General features: G+C 37.7%; 1 protein-coding gene across 1 annotated transcript in view; it reads left to right on the top strand.

Annotated features, from left to right (window-relative positions):
- The window catches only part of LRBA (LPS responsive beige-like anchor protein), a 526,673-nt gene that overhangs the window by 400,410 nt on the left and 110,989 nt on the right, over positions 1-15,274 (top strand). Inside the window, exon 47 of the mRNA XM_037141420.2 lies at positions 7,554-7,706. Coding sequence (XP_036997315.2) covers positions 7,554-7,706 — 153 coding nt within the window. The remainder of the gene's footprint in view (positions 1-7,553; positions 7,707-15,274) is intronic.

Here is a 15,274-nt window from a genome sequence, read left to right as displayed (position 1 = left end):
GTTCCGTGGACAGAACTGGTGGCTGTGGGCAGGAGAATCGCACAGCCTCGTGCAGAGGCCCCTTGTGTCAGCCGGGATCATACCTCAATAAAGAAAACTGAAGCATATGTGTGGTCACAACCAATCCTTATCATTAGACCATGAAAGCCTTGGGATTTGTGATCAAAGCAATGGGCTTACCCTGAACTGTGGTATAACCTCTGGTTGAACCTTTCAAATTTTTATTTTAGGAGATTATACAGTGCATTTGACCATGTTACCTGCTTCTATGACCCATCTGCCTAATTAAATGACAGAGATTAAAATCATTGTCAGCAAGTCAGGAGAAAATGTGAATTGTAAATATCTCTGTCTTCTGTCAGTGTTTACTTATCATTTTCTACTCATGTTTTAAAGAATTGCTGAACATGTGTTTTTTATCTAGAGCCGAAGGTTCTCTTCTGATGAATATAAAACATACTTCACTTTGTGCATGTTACATTAGAAGTATTAGAAAGACTTAATCTTTGACTCTGATACTAAATTTTATCTGTCAAAGGAGATCATTTTAAACTCCAATATTTGGTAATGTCAAGTGATGTTTCTTAGAAAGATGCTTTCGGGATTAAGATGGAATTCCATGCTGTAAATAGGATGTCATTGTCATCCATAGAAACATTCAGGCTGTATGTATACTTATTTCTCTGGTCACATGTTGGTGTACCTCAGTTGAGTTCAGTAAGTTTATTTGACATTAAAGATGATAATTCAACTCCTATCAACTAATTTATTCATGCACATTTCCTTATAGTGAGGTCGTTATATGTTTTAAGTATATACGCTTGCTCCTTTACTTAGTTTGTGCTTATTTGATGATGTTTGTTACACTATATGTAGATTCTGCATGATCTTTCTCTTCAGTGTTAAATTTCCTGGAAACATTCATTCTGTTTTAAATTTAGTTTTGTTTTTTAAATTCTCTTATGGAAAAAATGTTTTTCTTATGGAGAATAAGCTAAACTTTGTTGCCTGGCATTCAGGCTTCCCGCACTTGGACCCTTCCAGTGTCTCCACAGCTTTATTCCCCATCTCGTGTAGATGGCCCTCTCTAAACCCGTTCAATGGTTCTGCACTGGTCATTGGAAATGGTAATGCATGTTCTCATCTCTATATCTCTTTTTAAAATACGTCTCTTGTCAGAACTATTCTAGTTTCCCCACGCTTATGTATCCTTGAGTTTAAGTACCATTTTTCAGTCCTTCAGTCAGCAAATTTTCACTGAGTGCCTGGCTTGTGTCACAGTCCATGTCTAGGCTTTGGCAGTGTGGTGGTGAACGAGATACGTGACGTCCTCAGTCTCGTGGAGCCGACAGTTTAGAATAAGATACAAGCCAACAATCACAGTACAGTGTGATGAGTGTTGTATTAGAGGAATGCATTGTATGATCTTCATTTCCCTAATGCTTACTCTGACCATCCCAGCGTTTAGACATCCTTTCTCTTTTGAATTTCTAGTGTGCCGTTTTTCCTGCAACCATTTTCCTCCTCATGAATGTACCCTTTCACTCTTTCTCAGCAATTTAAGTCTGTGATCTGTAAGGAGGGAAAGACGCTTGTGGATCCATATTCCAGACCCTACCCTAGTCCTCTACAAAGGGTAGAGAAAACGAAAAACTAAGTAAATGTTTCTGTTTCTTTGTGTGATAATGATACATCACATCACCCTTTGTGTCACTGAAATATATATAAATTCATAGCCACAACCTCAAGTATGTAAGATATGTCCCAGTTTGAATTCAAATCTTTTTCATATTAGGCTACTTGGAAATTTACTACATAGTCATTAAAGGGGTGGGCAAGGACCTCCTTTTCCCAAGATTGAATGAGATCCAAGCTTGCGTGGTACCTAGAAAATTGGCCCTCACATCTTAATTCCATTTTGTCACATCCTCGCTCTCTAAGACACGTGGTTTTGGGAGGCAGAGCGCTCTGCTGATCATACCAAGCTTGGGTTAAGAAATATTTGCTGATGCCAAAATTCCTGGCGCCAAGAGACTAGCTTCCCGAAATGTACCATTGTGAGGCCACCAAGTCCATCGGCAGATCGTCTGGAATGCAGGGGTGCTTATCTGAAGCAAAGAACAGGAGCATAAGCCCAGCATGCTCTCCACTCACCCAACTGAGTCCGCTTCAGGGCTGCACAGCCCAGAAGGGTCGTCCTTTTCTAATTCACGAAGACCCCGATGGAAGCACGTTGGGACCGGATCACAACTCATCATCCCCTGGGTCCAGCCTGGCTTCATCCGTCTCCTTCCCCTGGCGCTGAGAGAAAGCTGATTACAGATGTAGAGCAACCTGCCTCCTTACTCTCAGGAAACCCTTCTCTCTCTCCTGAGGCTTCTGTCTCTAAAACTGTTAACTTTTCACCCTGCTCTCCTGGACACCTTACATAATGCCTGTTTGCTTAGACTTTCACAAAGGACAGAAAAAGAGGATGTCCTCAAGATGCCTCTGCTCTGGACCATGCAGAAGTTCTGGAAATGCCTGACTGCTTGCTGAAATCAAGGGGTGTGGGGGCATGAGGTAAAAATTAAGAGGGCAAACTAATTCATATCTTCATAACTTTCCAGTGAAATTTTAAGCTTTTTAATCAATAAAGTGTGAAATTTTAATTTTGAAATATTTTTATAATATACATTGTATAAAATCTATAGAAATCTTTGTAGGAAGCACAAATAAAATCTATTATTAAAACAAATTTGCCCTGACTGGTGTAGCTCAGTGGATTGAGCGTGGGCCTGCGAACCAAAATATCGCAGTTCAATTCCCAGTCAGGGTGCATGCCTGGGTTGCAGGCCAGGTCCCAGCAGGGGATGCACCAGAAGCAACCATATTTCTCTCCTTCTCTCCTTCCCTTCCCCTCTAAAGATAAATAAATAAAAATTAAAAAAAAAAAAACAAATTGATGAGTTTGTTATTATCTCCCACCTGGCAGGTTGGAAATTACACAGCTGAAAGTTTAACAGGGTCCAGTAAGACTTAAAAGTGCTTCCTTCCTATCTTTTGTGAATAATTTCTCATTTGCTTTATGTGTATTTTGTTTCATTTATTTTCTTTTATAGTATTGATAATGGTATTGCAGCAGTCCCAATTTTTCCCCTGTTGGCCCCCTCCACCCAGCCTCTCCCCCTCCCTCATGCAATCTCCCCACCATTGTTCACGTCCACGGGTCATGAGTATAGAGTCTTTGGCCGCCCCATTTCCTATACTGTACTTTACATCCCCATGGCTGTTCTGTAACCACCTATTTGTACTTCGCAATCCCTTCATCTCTTCATGCATTCCCCACACCCACTTCTACTTGGCAGCCATCAAAACACTCTCTGTATCCACAATTCTATCTCTGTTCATCTTGTTTGCGTAGTTTATTTTAGATTCAATGGTTGATAGATATGTATTTATTGTTTATATGTATTTATTGAATATTTTATTGTTCATAGTTTTGATTTTCTTCTTTTTCTTAAATAAGTCCCTTTAACATTTCATATGATAATGGTTCGGTGTGATGAACTCCTTTAGCTTTTTCTCGTCTGGGAAGCTCTTTATCTGCCCTTCAATTCTAAATAATAGCTTTGCTGGGTAGAGCAATCTTGCATATAGGTCCCTGTTTTTCATGACTGAATATTTCTTGCGAGTCCATTGTAGCCTGCAAAGTTTCTTTTGAGAAGTCAGCTTACAGTTGTATTGGAACTCCACGTAGGTAACTTTCTCTTGCTGCTTTAAAGATTTTCTCTTTAACGTTTGGCATTTTAATTATGATGTGTCTTGGAGGGGCCTCTTTCCATCCATCTTTTTTGGGACTCTCTGTGCTTCCTGGATTTGCATGTCTATTTTCTTCCCAAAATTAGGGGAGAAAAATAGAAATTAAAAAATCCATTTTCCAGATAGATTTTTCAATTTCTCACTCTTTCTCTTCTCCTTCCAGCCACCCCTATCATGCAAATGTTGGATTGTTTGAAGTTGACCCAGAAGCTGCTTATACTGTTTCCGGTTTCTTGGATTATTTCTTCTTCTTCTTGTTCTGATTGGTTGTTTTTTGCTTCCTTATGTTCCAAATCATGGATTTGATTCTCAGCTTCATCCTCTACTGTTTTCTCCCTGGAAATTGTTCTTTATATTTCAATTAGTGTATCCTTCATTTCTGACTGGATCGTTTTCATGTTGCTGAGGTCTTCACTAAGTACCTTGAGCATCCTTAAAACCAGAGTTTTGAACTCTGCATCTGTTAAGATTGCCTATCTCAATTTTGTTTAGTGCTTTTGTTTGAGTTTTGATCTACTCTTTCATTTGGGCCATGTTTCTTTGTCACCTTATTTTGGCAGCCTCCCTGTGTTTGTTTCCAGGTATTAGGTAGAGCTGCTTTGACTCTGTGTCTTAATATCATGCCCCAATGTAGTAGCTGTCCTATAGGGTCCAGTGGCACAGCTTCCCCTCTCACCCAACCTGGGTGACTGAGTATACCCCCTCTTGCAGTTGAGCCTTGATTGCTGTTGGCAGGTCAGTGGGAGGGATTTACCCAGGCCAGTCAGCTGCAAAGATTGGCTGTGACCACTGACCACCAACCTCCACCCTCCACGGAGGATCACTGATTGTGCAGGGACAAGGTAGTGGTGCTCTGACACGGTCTGTGACTGTTCACTGGTTATGCAGGCCAAGGTCAGCCTCCATCTCTGTTTTGCCTGGGGCCATCCTGCCTGAGCAGGGGACATATCTTCCTGGCACTGGACCACTGGTCTGGGGGTCCTGATGTGGGGCTGGGACTCCTTGCTCTGGAGATATCCCTCTCAAATGTTTAACTACCCCACATGGGTGTGGGACCAGCCCATTCCCAGTCTGCGCCCTTCCTGCCAGTCTGGGTGGATGTGATTCCTTTAATTTCATAGTTGTCAGACTTCCATTCAACCTGATTTCTCGTGGTTCTGAATGATGGTTGTTCTGTATTTTATTTGTGATTTTGATGTGGTTGTGTGAGGAAGCAAGCCATGTCTGCCTGTGCTACCTTCTTGACTGGAAGTCTCCATTTAATTTCTAGATAAGTAAATTTATATTTAGGATAAGCTGTTAATACTGAAGTAAAAAATAATTTAAACTTGTAATAAATTTATATTTTTAAAGTGGTCCAAGAGCAAAATATATTTCTGTTCACTGAGTTTAGAACTTATAGAATGTGTAAAAAGCATTTCTATTTTGAGCAAGTATATTGTAAATTTTTTAAACAAACTGAATACAGTGACATGTAGAAGACAGAAAAAGATACAAAATTATAGGAATTTTTGTGCTACATGAGGATTGAAGACTTTTTTATGAGAATTGTTATGAAATGTCACTTGTTATATTCTTCTTTCTCGTCTTCATCTCAAAAAGAGTATTTTTTGTATGTATTTTTTATGTAATATATATCTTTGATTTATAATAGAAATGACTGTAAGGTGTCATCTCCATTTTAAAAATGAATTTAGGCTCACATTTTAGAACTTGGGAGCTAGCTATCGTGTGAAACTTAACATTCTAATTGTTGCGAGCCTTATGGGGGTTACTGCACAGGAACATGGGGAGTGGTACAGGCCAGGAAGCCTGGAAGTGGGTGTTATGGAAACGGAAAGAATAAGAACTTACTTAAGTCAAAAATGCTGCTTTTGATTTTGAAGACACAAGGTAGGCATAGTTCTCTTTCTTACTGTAGAATTAGCATAGGTAATAGGGAATAAAAGTAATACATTTTAGTAAATTTCTCAAAGTTGGAATATATTGAATGTACCCTTCAGCAAATTATTAACAGTTATAAAGTGACTTATCCTTATACGTAAGTAAATAATAGTTACAGCATACTTCTAAAATTGTTTCTGGTTTGATTAATCTTATTAAATAATTAATACCTATATGTATTAGTATATACTTACATATAGTACATGTACATTCTACATATGTGTACTATATCTGTTTTTTCAGGAGCACCAGTGTTAATCATGAAAGAATGAAAAGTTTATTTTTACTTATAAAAATGACTTATATTATGTGTTGAAAACATTTTAAATGGTACGACGTTTTAAACGGTGGGTGCTGCGTCAGTAGGGCCCATGCTTACCTGATGATTTAGGGCACAGCCTTCAGGGTTAGACATCTTGTTCTAAGTTCTGAATTTACCATAAATCAGCTGCATAACCTAAGGCAACTTACGTTTTTAATCCTGGACTCATTTTTAAAATGAAGATGCTGCGTTACCTTGTATACTTACTGTGAAGATTAAAAGGGATACATTTCATTAAGCGTTTATTTTAGTACCTGACTCATCTCATACAATCATTGTTAACTCAGTTTGGCCGTAGCTTTTTTGCTGCATAAAATAACACATGTCTGACCCCCTTTAGTCAGTTAGACTTAAACACGCATCACTTTTGGAGATGAGAATCTTAAAATTGGGGGGAGATTACTTTTTCGTTTATGGTGAAACTTCTTCACGGTGCTCTTACTTTTAAAATGTTGCGTAATTTAAAGGCTTTTCAAGTCCGACGACGGGCTCATCAGGCAGTTGGAGTCCTAGCTCCTTTCCCCACTCAGTTAACCTCTGTGACTGTGAACCGGGGCGTACCGCTCCCAGCCCAGCAGCACTGCACGTGGATGGTGAAGGTGGTAATAGCTTCATTGCTGCTGCTGCTTTTTTCTGTGCTCTGACAAGTTCATACTGACCTTGTCCAAAATCTGATGACCTCCCTATTTTACTCTGCTGTTTGGAAAGCCTGGCCTGCCTGGCTGGCCCTAAGGGGGTATCTGAAAGACCACCAAGTCACTGACCCATGTCAAGACTGGATTTCTAGTCTGATTCATAGGACCTCCGAAATAGTTCTACACAGGGCCCATTGCACACAACAACCTAACTGGCTGCATTTTTCTGCTTATTGAATAGCCTGTTAAACTCAGATTTCATTTACTCAATGTCTTAGGTCATTTTCTAGACTAATTATAAATTTTGATTTTTTTAAACCAGTATTAGTACCTTAAAACTAAATCTGAATGTTTTGAAATGTGAGAAAAATACCAAAATATACTGTTAAACCATAACAAAATGTGATGCATATCTTCCTGGTTGATGAAGGAGTCAAGGCAGTGACATTTTAATGCTTGTAAAGATTTTGTTTTTTTCTGGAAAAAATTCCATATACTTCATAAAGTATCTTGTTTAAGTTGTTATTGATATAGCATGTCAATCTGTTTGTATCTTGTCAGACCTCATATATGAATTAGTCAAATGTTGGTATTTAAGGATTTTGAGGTAATGAGAATTGATTGATCTGAAGGAGACGCGTGGAACCGACCAGAAGATCTTATTTACAATCGGTTGGATGGCATCTGTCTACCTTAATAGAAACTTTGTGATAGGGCTGTGAAATGAAGAGAAGAAAATTTTTCTATGTTTATTTTGCTTTTCTTCTGCACAATAGGAAATCATCAAGGCCTTTTATGAATATCAGTATTCTACAATTTATAATATGACATTGTCTTTTATTTTTATATAGGAGTTGATCCCTGAATTTTATTATCTCCCTGAGATGTTTGTCAACTTCAATAATTATAATCTTGGAGTGATGGATGATGGGACAGTAGTGTCCGATGTTGAACTTCCTCCTTGGGCCAAAACCCCAGAAGAATTTGTTCGCATAAACAGATTGGTAAGATAGTAATCATCTACTCTGTCTGTCAGGAGTCTTTCTTTTCCTAAAGTATCTTTCATGTGTTCTTATAACCATTAACCCTTGCTCATCTGGACAGAACCATAGTTGACTAAGGACAGCTGAGTGACATAACGGTTCATGATTCTTCATATAAACTTGATAAAATTTTATTGACTTGCAAGGTACAATGTTTTTATTAATTCTGTCATACAGAATTTAGGTTATTTTTATATATATCTGATAATTCAAAATTATAAGCTAAGTTGTAAGTTAAACTCCTTTTTCGAACATGGATTTCTTATACCAGCCAAAGAACACAATTCTGTGTTCTGGGTCCAAAGGCCACTGCACAGTTTGGTAATAGAAACAAGATATTCAGATTGCATTTTGTCTCTGTCTTTCGAAGGACTCTTCATGTAGTGTTTACAACATGAAAACTTTAAAAGTTATGATTATTGTGCTTACAAACAATTCTTCAGAATCCTCTCTAGTGGACTGCTTTCTACTGTCTGTTACATGGATCAATGGTTTAATGAAAAAGTAATATGACTTTGCCTTTTTGCTTTTAATTTTCATAGAAGTTAAGAACCATGGAGCTTAAAACAGTGTTTAAAAATAATATTTTATACTCCATATTAAATATTGAACTTCAATTGCATTGTATTTTCAATTTACATGTAAGGAAAGTTGTTGCATTCTAGTTTTCTAGGAGGCATTTCTTACCTTGAACCAACAATTGTACTTCAATCCTGTCTTTGATATCCTAATTGCTATCCCATGATTGCAGACATTTTTTGTTTTATTTATTCTGAAAGCGATGCAGGGAGCGTGGAAAGAGCTAGTCTTTGAAGTTAGACTAGTTTTCTTGACCCTGGATCAATCACTTCGCTAATTATGGCATCTTAGAGAATGTAATCTTTCTGAGCCTTAGTTTCCTCATTTGTTATTTGGAAATTATGAGTAGGAGATTGTAATTATGTGTGTAAAATATCTAAAATATTCTCCGTAGGCACTCAGAAAATAGTACCTAATGTTCTATCACAGACTTTTTTCCCTTAACAATTTTTTCTATCTCAGTCTGAAGGTGCTTTACATGTTATTTTTACCCCACGCCCGCTTGAAGATTCTCCTTAAGTTTTTAAAATGACAGCAAAAGACGAAGCTTAGCTATGAAAGACATTGAGGGCAATGTCAAGGTTTTAAATGTGACCAGTATCTATAGTTACGATTTTGTTTCCCAGGAGCATAAAAGTCAATAGAAGGTGTAGTCATTTCACAATTGTTTTTGTGATTTCCCTTCTAAAACCCATTTAATGAATTATAATTTACATACCATAAAATTCACCTTTTAAAAAGTGAACCAAGTCATTAGGTTTTGGTGAGTTTATACAGCTGCGCGACCATCACCGCAGTGAACTTTGAGCACGTGCACCACTCCCGAGAGTTTCCTCCTACCTGGTTGCAGTCTGCCTCTGCTCCCACTCCAAGGCCCAGGCAGCCACTGATTCTGGCTCTGTAGTTTTGCTTTTCCTAGAAATTTCATATAAAGCGAATCATGTGGTATGTAGTCTTTTTGTTCCTGGCTTCTTTCACTTAGCTGATGTTTTTGAGATCCATCTATGGATGTATCAGTTGCTGCATGTATCAGTAGTTAATTTCACTGTAATGCTGTGTAGTATTCCATTTTAAAATGCAGCAGATCCTGTTTATCTGTTTACAGTTTATGGGCATTTGGGGCTTGTCCAAGTTGAGGCTATTATGAATATTTGTATGTGTCTTAGGATAGACATCTATTTTTATTTATCTTAGATAGATTCCTAGGAGTTTAATTGCTGGGTCATATGATAAGAATATGCTTACCATTTTGCATTGCCGTCAGCAATGTATGAAGTTCCAGTTTTCCATATCCTTGCCAAGACTTGGTATGTCAGTCTTATTTTAGCCATTCTGGTAGGTACCTCATCGTGATTTTAACCTGCCATTCCCAAATGGCTAGTGATGTTGACCACCTTTCCACTGGCTTGTTTTCTGCACTCGTATGTTCTGTGGTGAACAGTTTGTTCAGATTGATGGCCTATTTTTAATTGAGCTATTTGTCTTTTTATTATTTAATTTTAAGAACTCTTTATTCTCCACAAAAGTCCTTTATTTAGCATATCTTTTCCAAATAGTTTTCCCCTAGTCTGTGGTGTGTCTTGTCTTTTTTTTCCTTGGGTATTGATTTGAGAGAGAGGGAAGGGTGGGAGAGAGAAGGGTGGGGAGAGAAACACTGATTTGCTGTCCCACTTGTTTGTGCATTCGTTGGTTGCTGCTCATATGTGCCCTGACCCGGGTGAAACCCTCACCTTTGGACAACACTCTAACCAACTGAGCTGCTCAGCCAAGGCCTTGCCTTTTCATTGTTGAATGGTTCCTTTTGAATCACCATTAAAAGTTTTTATTTTACTACTAGTTAGGTATAAAATACTATTTATATAATATTTGGGAAGTATACATAATCATCTTTGACCTTGAGTAAATTTTTAAGAAAATAAAATCCATATTATTTCATTATTGAAATGCTTTTTCTCAAATATGATTTAATTTTTAAATCTCAAGCATCACAGCTCTCTATGAATCATTAGCATATTTAGTGTTATTAAAAATACGGAGAAGTTTGTTTGTGTGTTTACTGTGTTATAAAAGAGGCAGAGACATAGAGTTAATTCTATTTAAAGTTTTTCAACAATATTTTGACAAATGAAATTTAATTGTGTAGATCTGGGTTAGCCATTCTCCAGACAGTACTTTCCGTCTTTACTCTCAGAAGAGCCAGACCTGTTTGAGACTCGTTTCCCAAGGGCACAGAGAATAAATAAGTACATGAAAGAAAAAAAAAAGAAAGGAAAAAGAAAAGGAGGCTACTTACCCAATCGTTTTCCAATCAGATTTTGGTTTTGCCTGTCCTGTTTTAAGACTATGTTAGAATGACTATGACGTTATATACAAAATAGTGTTTTACACTAACTGCATATTTATTATAACATTAAAATATTAAACATTTCTTCCAGTGATTCCTTTTCCTACAAGTTTTACAGATATCTTCATAGTTTAGGCTCTGAACGAGCATACAGTCTGAGCAGAGCTATATTTTAAAAAATCACTGCAAATTAAATACAAACATAATTTACAGTTACAGTATTTCCATCTCTGATCATTTTCATTCTTAATAGAAAAGATTCTTGATTTTACTTACATGTGTCTTTATGAAAGAATTTAACAATTTATTCATTCAAAAAAGATTTACTGTATACCTGTGATGAACAAAGCTTTCCTACAGTGCAGTCCATATTGATTCATTTTATAATTCCCTATTAACTTTCTGTAAGTGACTGAATTATTAGTGTATGGTGTTTTATGTATGTTAGCATGTTATCGCATAAGGGTTTTATCCCCCTCCTCTTTTTGGTTTACCTCTTCAAGTCCACAGATTTTATGCAATGATTGTAGCTCATGAAATGCATACTACTTTGATCTGTGACCTTTTTGTGGTGCTAATCGGGTTCCTGATATCATTATACCTTACTCATTAATCATATTTCCTGCAGCCCGTCAGGCAGCCAGACAGCGCAGGTCCCTGCTTCAGCCCTCTGTTGGCAGGTTTCTGCTTTTCCAGATTATTACAGACGATACTTTGGCTTCTCGTAGCCAGAGTCATATCAAGCTGTGTGTTACAATTAAAGTCAGATGGTCCTCAGGTTGAACAGGGATATAGTGTTGCAGCTGTCTCTCTTCCTGGAACAAACCAGCACCAAGAACAGATGATCTATAGGACAGTGAATAATAGCAGATTGTACAGTGCCCTGTTGGTAGCAGGGGATCGCAGAATTAATTAACTGACATACTCATTTTAAGATACCCAACACATCTTTTTAAAGTATTTGGCTGCCCAAGTATTAAATCAAGGGGATAAGATATTTTCAGGAACATGATTCTGATAGTGGACTGGTAATGCTACATTTTCTGTTTGTGTTAGAAGACCATAACTACTCTCTCCCCTATCTAAACGTTTTAATGCTCAGAGCTTGTGGTAAGTAATGTAGATCTAAATGCAGGATTGGCAAATTGGCTCAAGTGTTGCATTTATGTACAGAAGATAATATCCTGTGTATTTTAGGAGGAAACCCCACTTAGTTCTGATTCATCTTTCAGGTAAATAAATTACATTTTCTTTGTTCTGAACAGTTGGAATCGGGGTAAAACCAAAGCAGTCTTAACTACACCCCAAATGTTGCTCTGTGTTATTTAATATGACCTGGACCAAAAATTTTTTTCTTTTGCTTCAGAAATATAAATGAGAAACAGGCTTTCATACTTCCAAATAATATAAAAATGTATGAATTCAGACTGCTCATCAAATATCTCTAATAGTATAATGTTGATGTTACAGACCTATATTTTGTTGCCTCTTATTTTTAAAAGTTGATGAAGTGGAACCTTTTATTGTAGCTGAAGGATATATAGTTTATTTAAACTTTAATAAAAGTAATTCTTCATTTAACAGGTATTTGCTGAGCTTGTAAATACTAGCCCTGTAAGAGTCAGCGAACAAGCCAGACCAGGCACTGCTCTTTTGAAGGTTACTCCCTCTGTGATAGTTAAGGCTGTGGACACAGAAAGCTTCTCAGGGATACGAGACAGCATGAGTCGAATAAAGGGAGGCTTTTGTTGATGAATTGTCTTGAGTTTACTAGTTAGGATCATATTGGCTTTTGTGTACTTTTTGGAGCTTCTATCTTTTCCACTCTTTCTTGATGGTGACATGAATGGTCACTCAGCTTGAGAAAGTAAAGAAAAATAAAATGAGTGTGTTTTCTCCTTTCCAGGTGATATACAGACAGATTAAAAGTGATGAGTTTTTAAATATTATTGTCTGAGTGTAAAAGAAAATGTTCAGATTTCATTCCTCTACCATCCTTGTTTTTCCTACCTATTACTCAACATAAATCTATTCAGCCTACCTAAACCTTTATAAATCTTCTGTTTGAATGAACTAGGTCCGTATTTCTCACCTTTTCGTCTGAATGGGAAATTTCCAGTTCTCCGGGGATGACAGTACTGACACTCAGGGTCTCATGTTGATCCGAAAGTGCTGTCTGTGCCGGCAGCCAGACCTGCAGCCCGACCTGCAGCCCGAGGTGGCTGAGTCTGCAGGGAAAGAACAGCCGGATCATTGTGATGGCGTACGGGTTCCAAATGACAGTGCTTAGAAACACTGTGAGGTCGAGAGGGGCGATGGAGACTTGAGAGGGGTTTTTGAGACTTGAGAGGGGTTTTACTTTTTTGACCGTTATTCACATCCTTGTTTCCATTTTCTGCATAAGTGGCACTCAAGAGCCTGTTTCTTAAGAGAGCTGACCAGGAAATATAGATATCTATATCTATCTATATCTCTATATCCGTATCTATCTATAGCTACAGAGATATAGATAGATAGATAGATAGATAGATAGATAGATAGATAGATAGATAGATAGAGATACAGAAATGCTGGAAGCCAGCACGCCTTTTTCATATTGCTCCTTTTCCAGTTGGTTTTCATTCTGTACCTTGAGAATGATGTGGCCAGGAATGTATACATAGCCACGGTAGCTTCAGTTGGTACTAATTATTCTCAACTGTGGGCATAGTCCGCCCTCTGCCCTCCCCACTGCTTGTAGTGGTTGGATCTAAACCCCTGGGGACCAGGGGCACATTTGTGTAAAATTTGAAAAATTCTAAAATTACTCTTGTTTGGTTTGCCATTACCACCAGTTCCTTTTACTGCTGATATGTAATTTACTGTGAAATTTTTAGTTCAGAAAGGACCTGGATAAGTGGGCAGAAAAAGATGTCCCAAATTGATAGGTTGTTCATTCTCTACAAATGTATAAAGTCAGAATAAAAATTAATCTAGGTTCCAACAGGTTTGTTTTGTTTTGTTGGAATATGAAAAAAAAATGTAAAGGAACAAAGGGCCAGTTTACAGCCAAGAACTTCTGTGAGTACGAGAACAGGTTTCTGGGAGACTTGCTTTCCTGTACATCAAGAATGATCACAGCCCTGGCTGGTGTAGCTCAGTGGATTGAACATGGGCCTGTGAACCAGAGGATTACGGTTCAATTCCCAGTCAGGGCACATGCCTAGGTTGCAGGCCAGTTCCTAGCAGGGGATGCACGAGAGGCAACCATACATTGATATTTCTCTCCCTCTCTATTTCCCTTCCCCTCTAAAGATAAATAAATAAAATCTTTAAAAAAAAAAAGAAGAATGATCACAAAGCTATACTGATCAGGGAGAACTGGGAGAAATGGCCCGACCGAAGTGAACGGAGAACCATAACCAGACGCACACAGGCACTCCACAGAGCTGATACTGCAGATGTGTGGAGAAGGAAGGGCTTTTCAATGTAAGATGTGCGATAATTGTCGCACTAGTTTCCTAGGGTGTCATATCAAAGTGCCACAAACAGCAGAGAAATTTATTGTCTCACAGTGCTGGAGGGTAGACATGTGACATCAGAGCTGAGCAGAGCTGACCGTTCCGAGGACTGGGAGGGAAGGATCTGTTCCAGCTCCCTTGTTGGCTCGTGTACAGCTGTCTTCTCCCTGCGTCTCTTCACATCGCACTCCCTCCGTGTCTTATCTCGGTGTCCAAATGTCCCCTTTTTACAAGGACACCAGTCATTCGGATTAGGGACCCCCCCACTCCAGTATGACCTTGTCTTAACATAAATAATTATATATGTAATGACCTTATTTGCAAACCAGGTCATGCAATGTGTTATGTGGAAGTTAAGGTTTCAGCACGTGAACTTTGGGGGACACAGTTTAACCTGGAACAGCAGATCCCAGTATAGGAAAAAATGAAAGCAGAAACTTATGCCACAAACAAAAAATGAAAATATATTCAAGCTCTAAATATAAGGGAACAGACTTTTAGAATGCAGGGGATTCTTCATGATACGGAATAGAGAAAAGTTTTCCAAACAGGAGACAAAAAGTTAAATATGATAAGTTATATTAACTGATTTTGGGATGTTGAACCAATCTTGTATTTCTTGACTATATCACACTTGGATGGCATAAATTATTTTGATATGTATTGTATTTTTTGGTTGTTAATATTTTGAGAAATTGTTCCTTTTGAGGATTTTTGCTTCTGTGTGTAGGAGGAATATTGATGTGTAGTTTTCTTTGTCTGACTTTAATATCAGGATAATCTTGAGATGGAATGAGATATAGCAAAATGTTCCCACTTCCTCTATTCTCTGAAAGACTTTATAAAAGATGGTGTTATTTCCTCTTTAAATGTTTGGTGGGATTCACCACTGAAGTCATCTGGGAAGGTTTTAAATTGCCCATTCAATTATTTTCTTGTTACAAGTTTATATTCACATTTTTTTTCCTTCAGTAGTTTCAGTAATTTGTGTCATTTTAGGGAATTAGGTTATTTAACCAAAGTAGTCTAATGTATTTGTATAAATTGTTTATTTTATATCTTGTCATTTTAATTTTTCTAATGTTTTAGTGATATTACCCCATTCA

The sequence above is a fragment of the Artibeus jamaicensis genome, unplaced genomic scaffold (assembly GCF_021234435.1).
Source record: "Artibeus jamaicensis isolate MK-2021 breed Jamaican fruit bat unplaced genomic scaffold, CSHL_Jam_final scaffold_537, whole genome shotgun sequence".
Lineage (NCBI taxonomy): Eukaryota > Metazoa > Chordata > Mammalia > Chiroptera > Phyllostomidae > Artibeus > Artibeus jamaicensis.
Note: the sequence above shows the minus strand (reverse complement) of the source record. Positions and strands in the feature narration are given on the sequence as shown.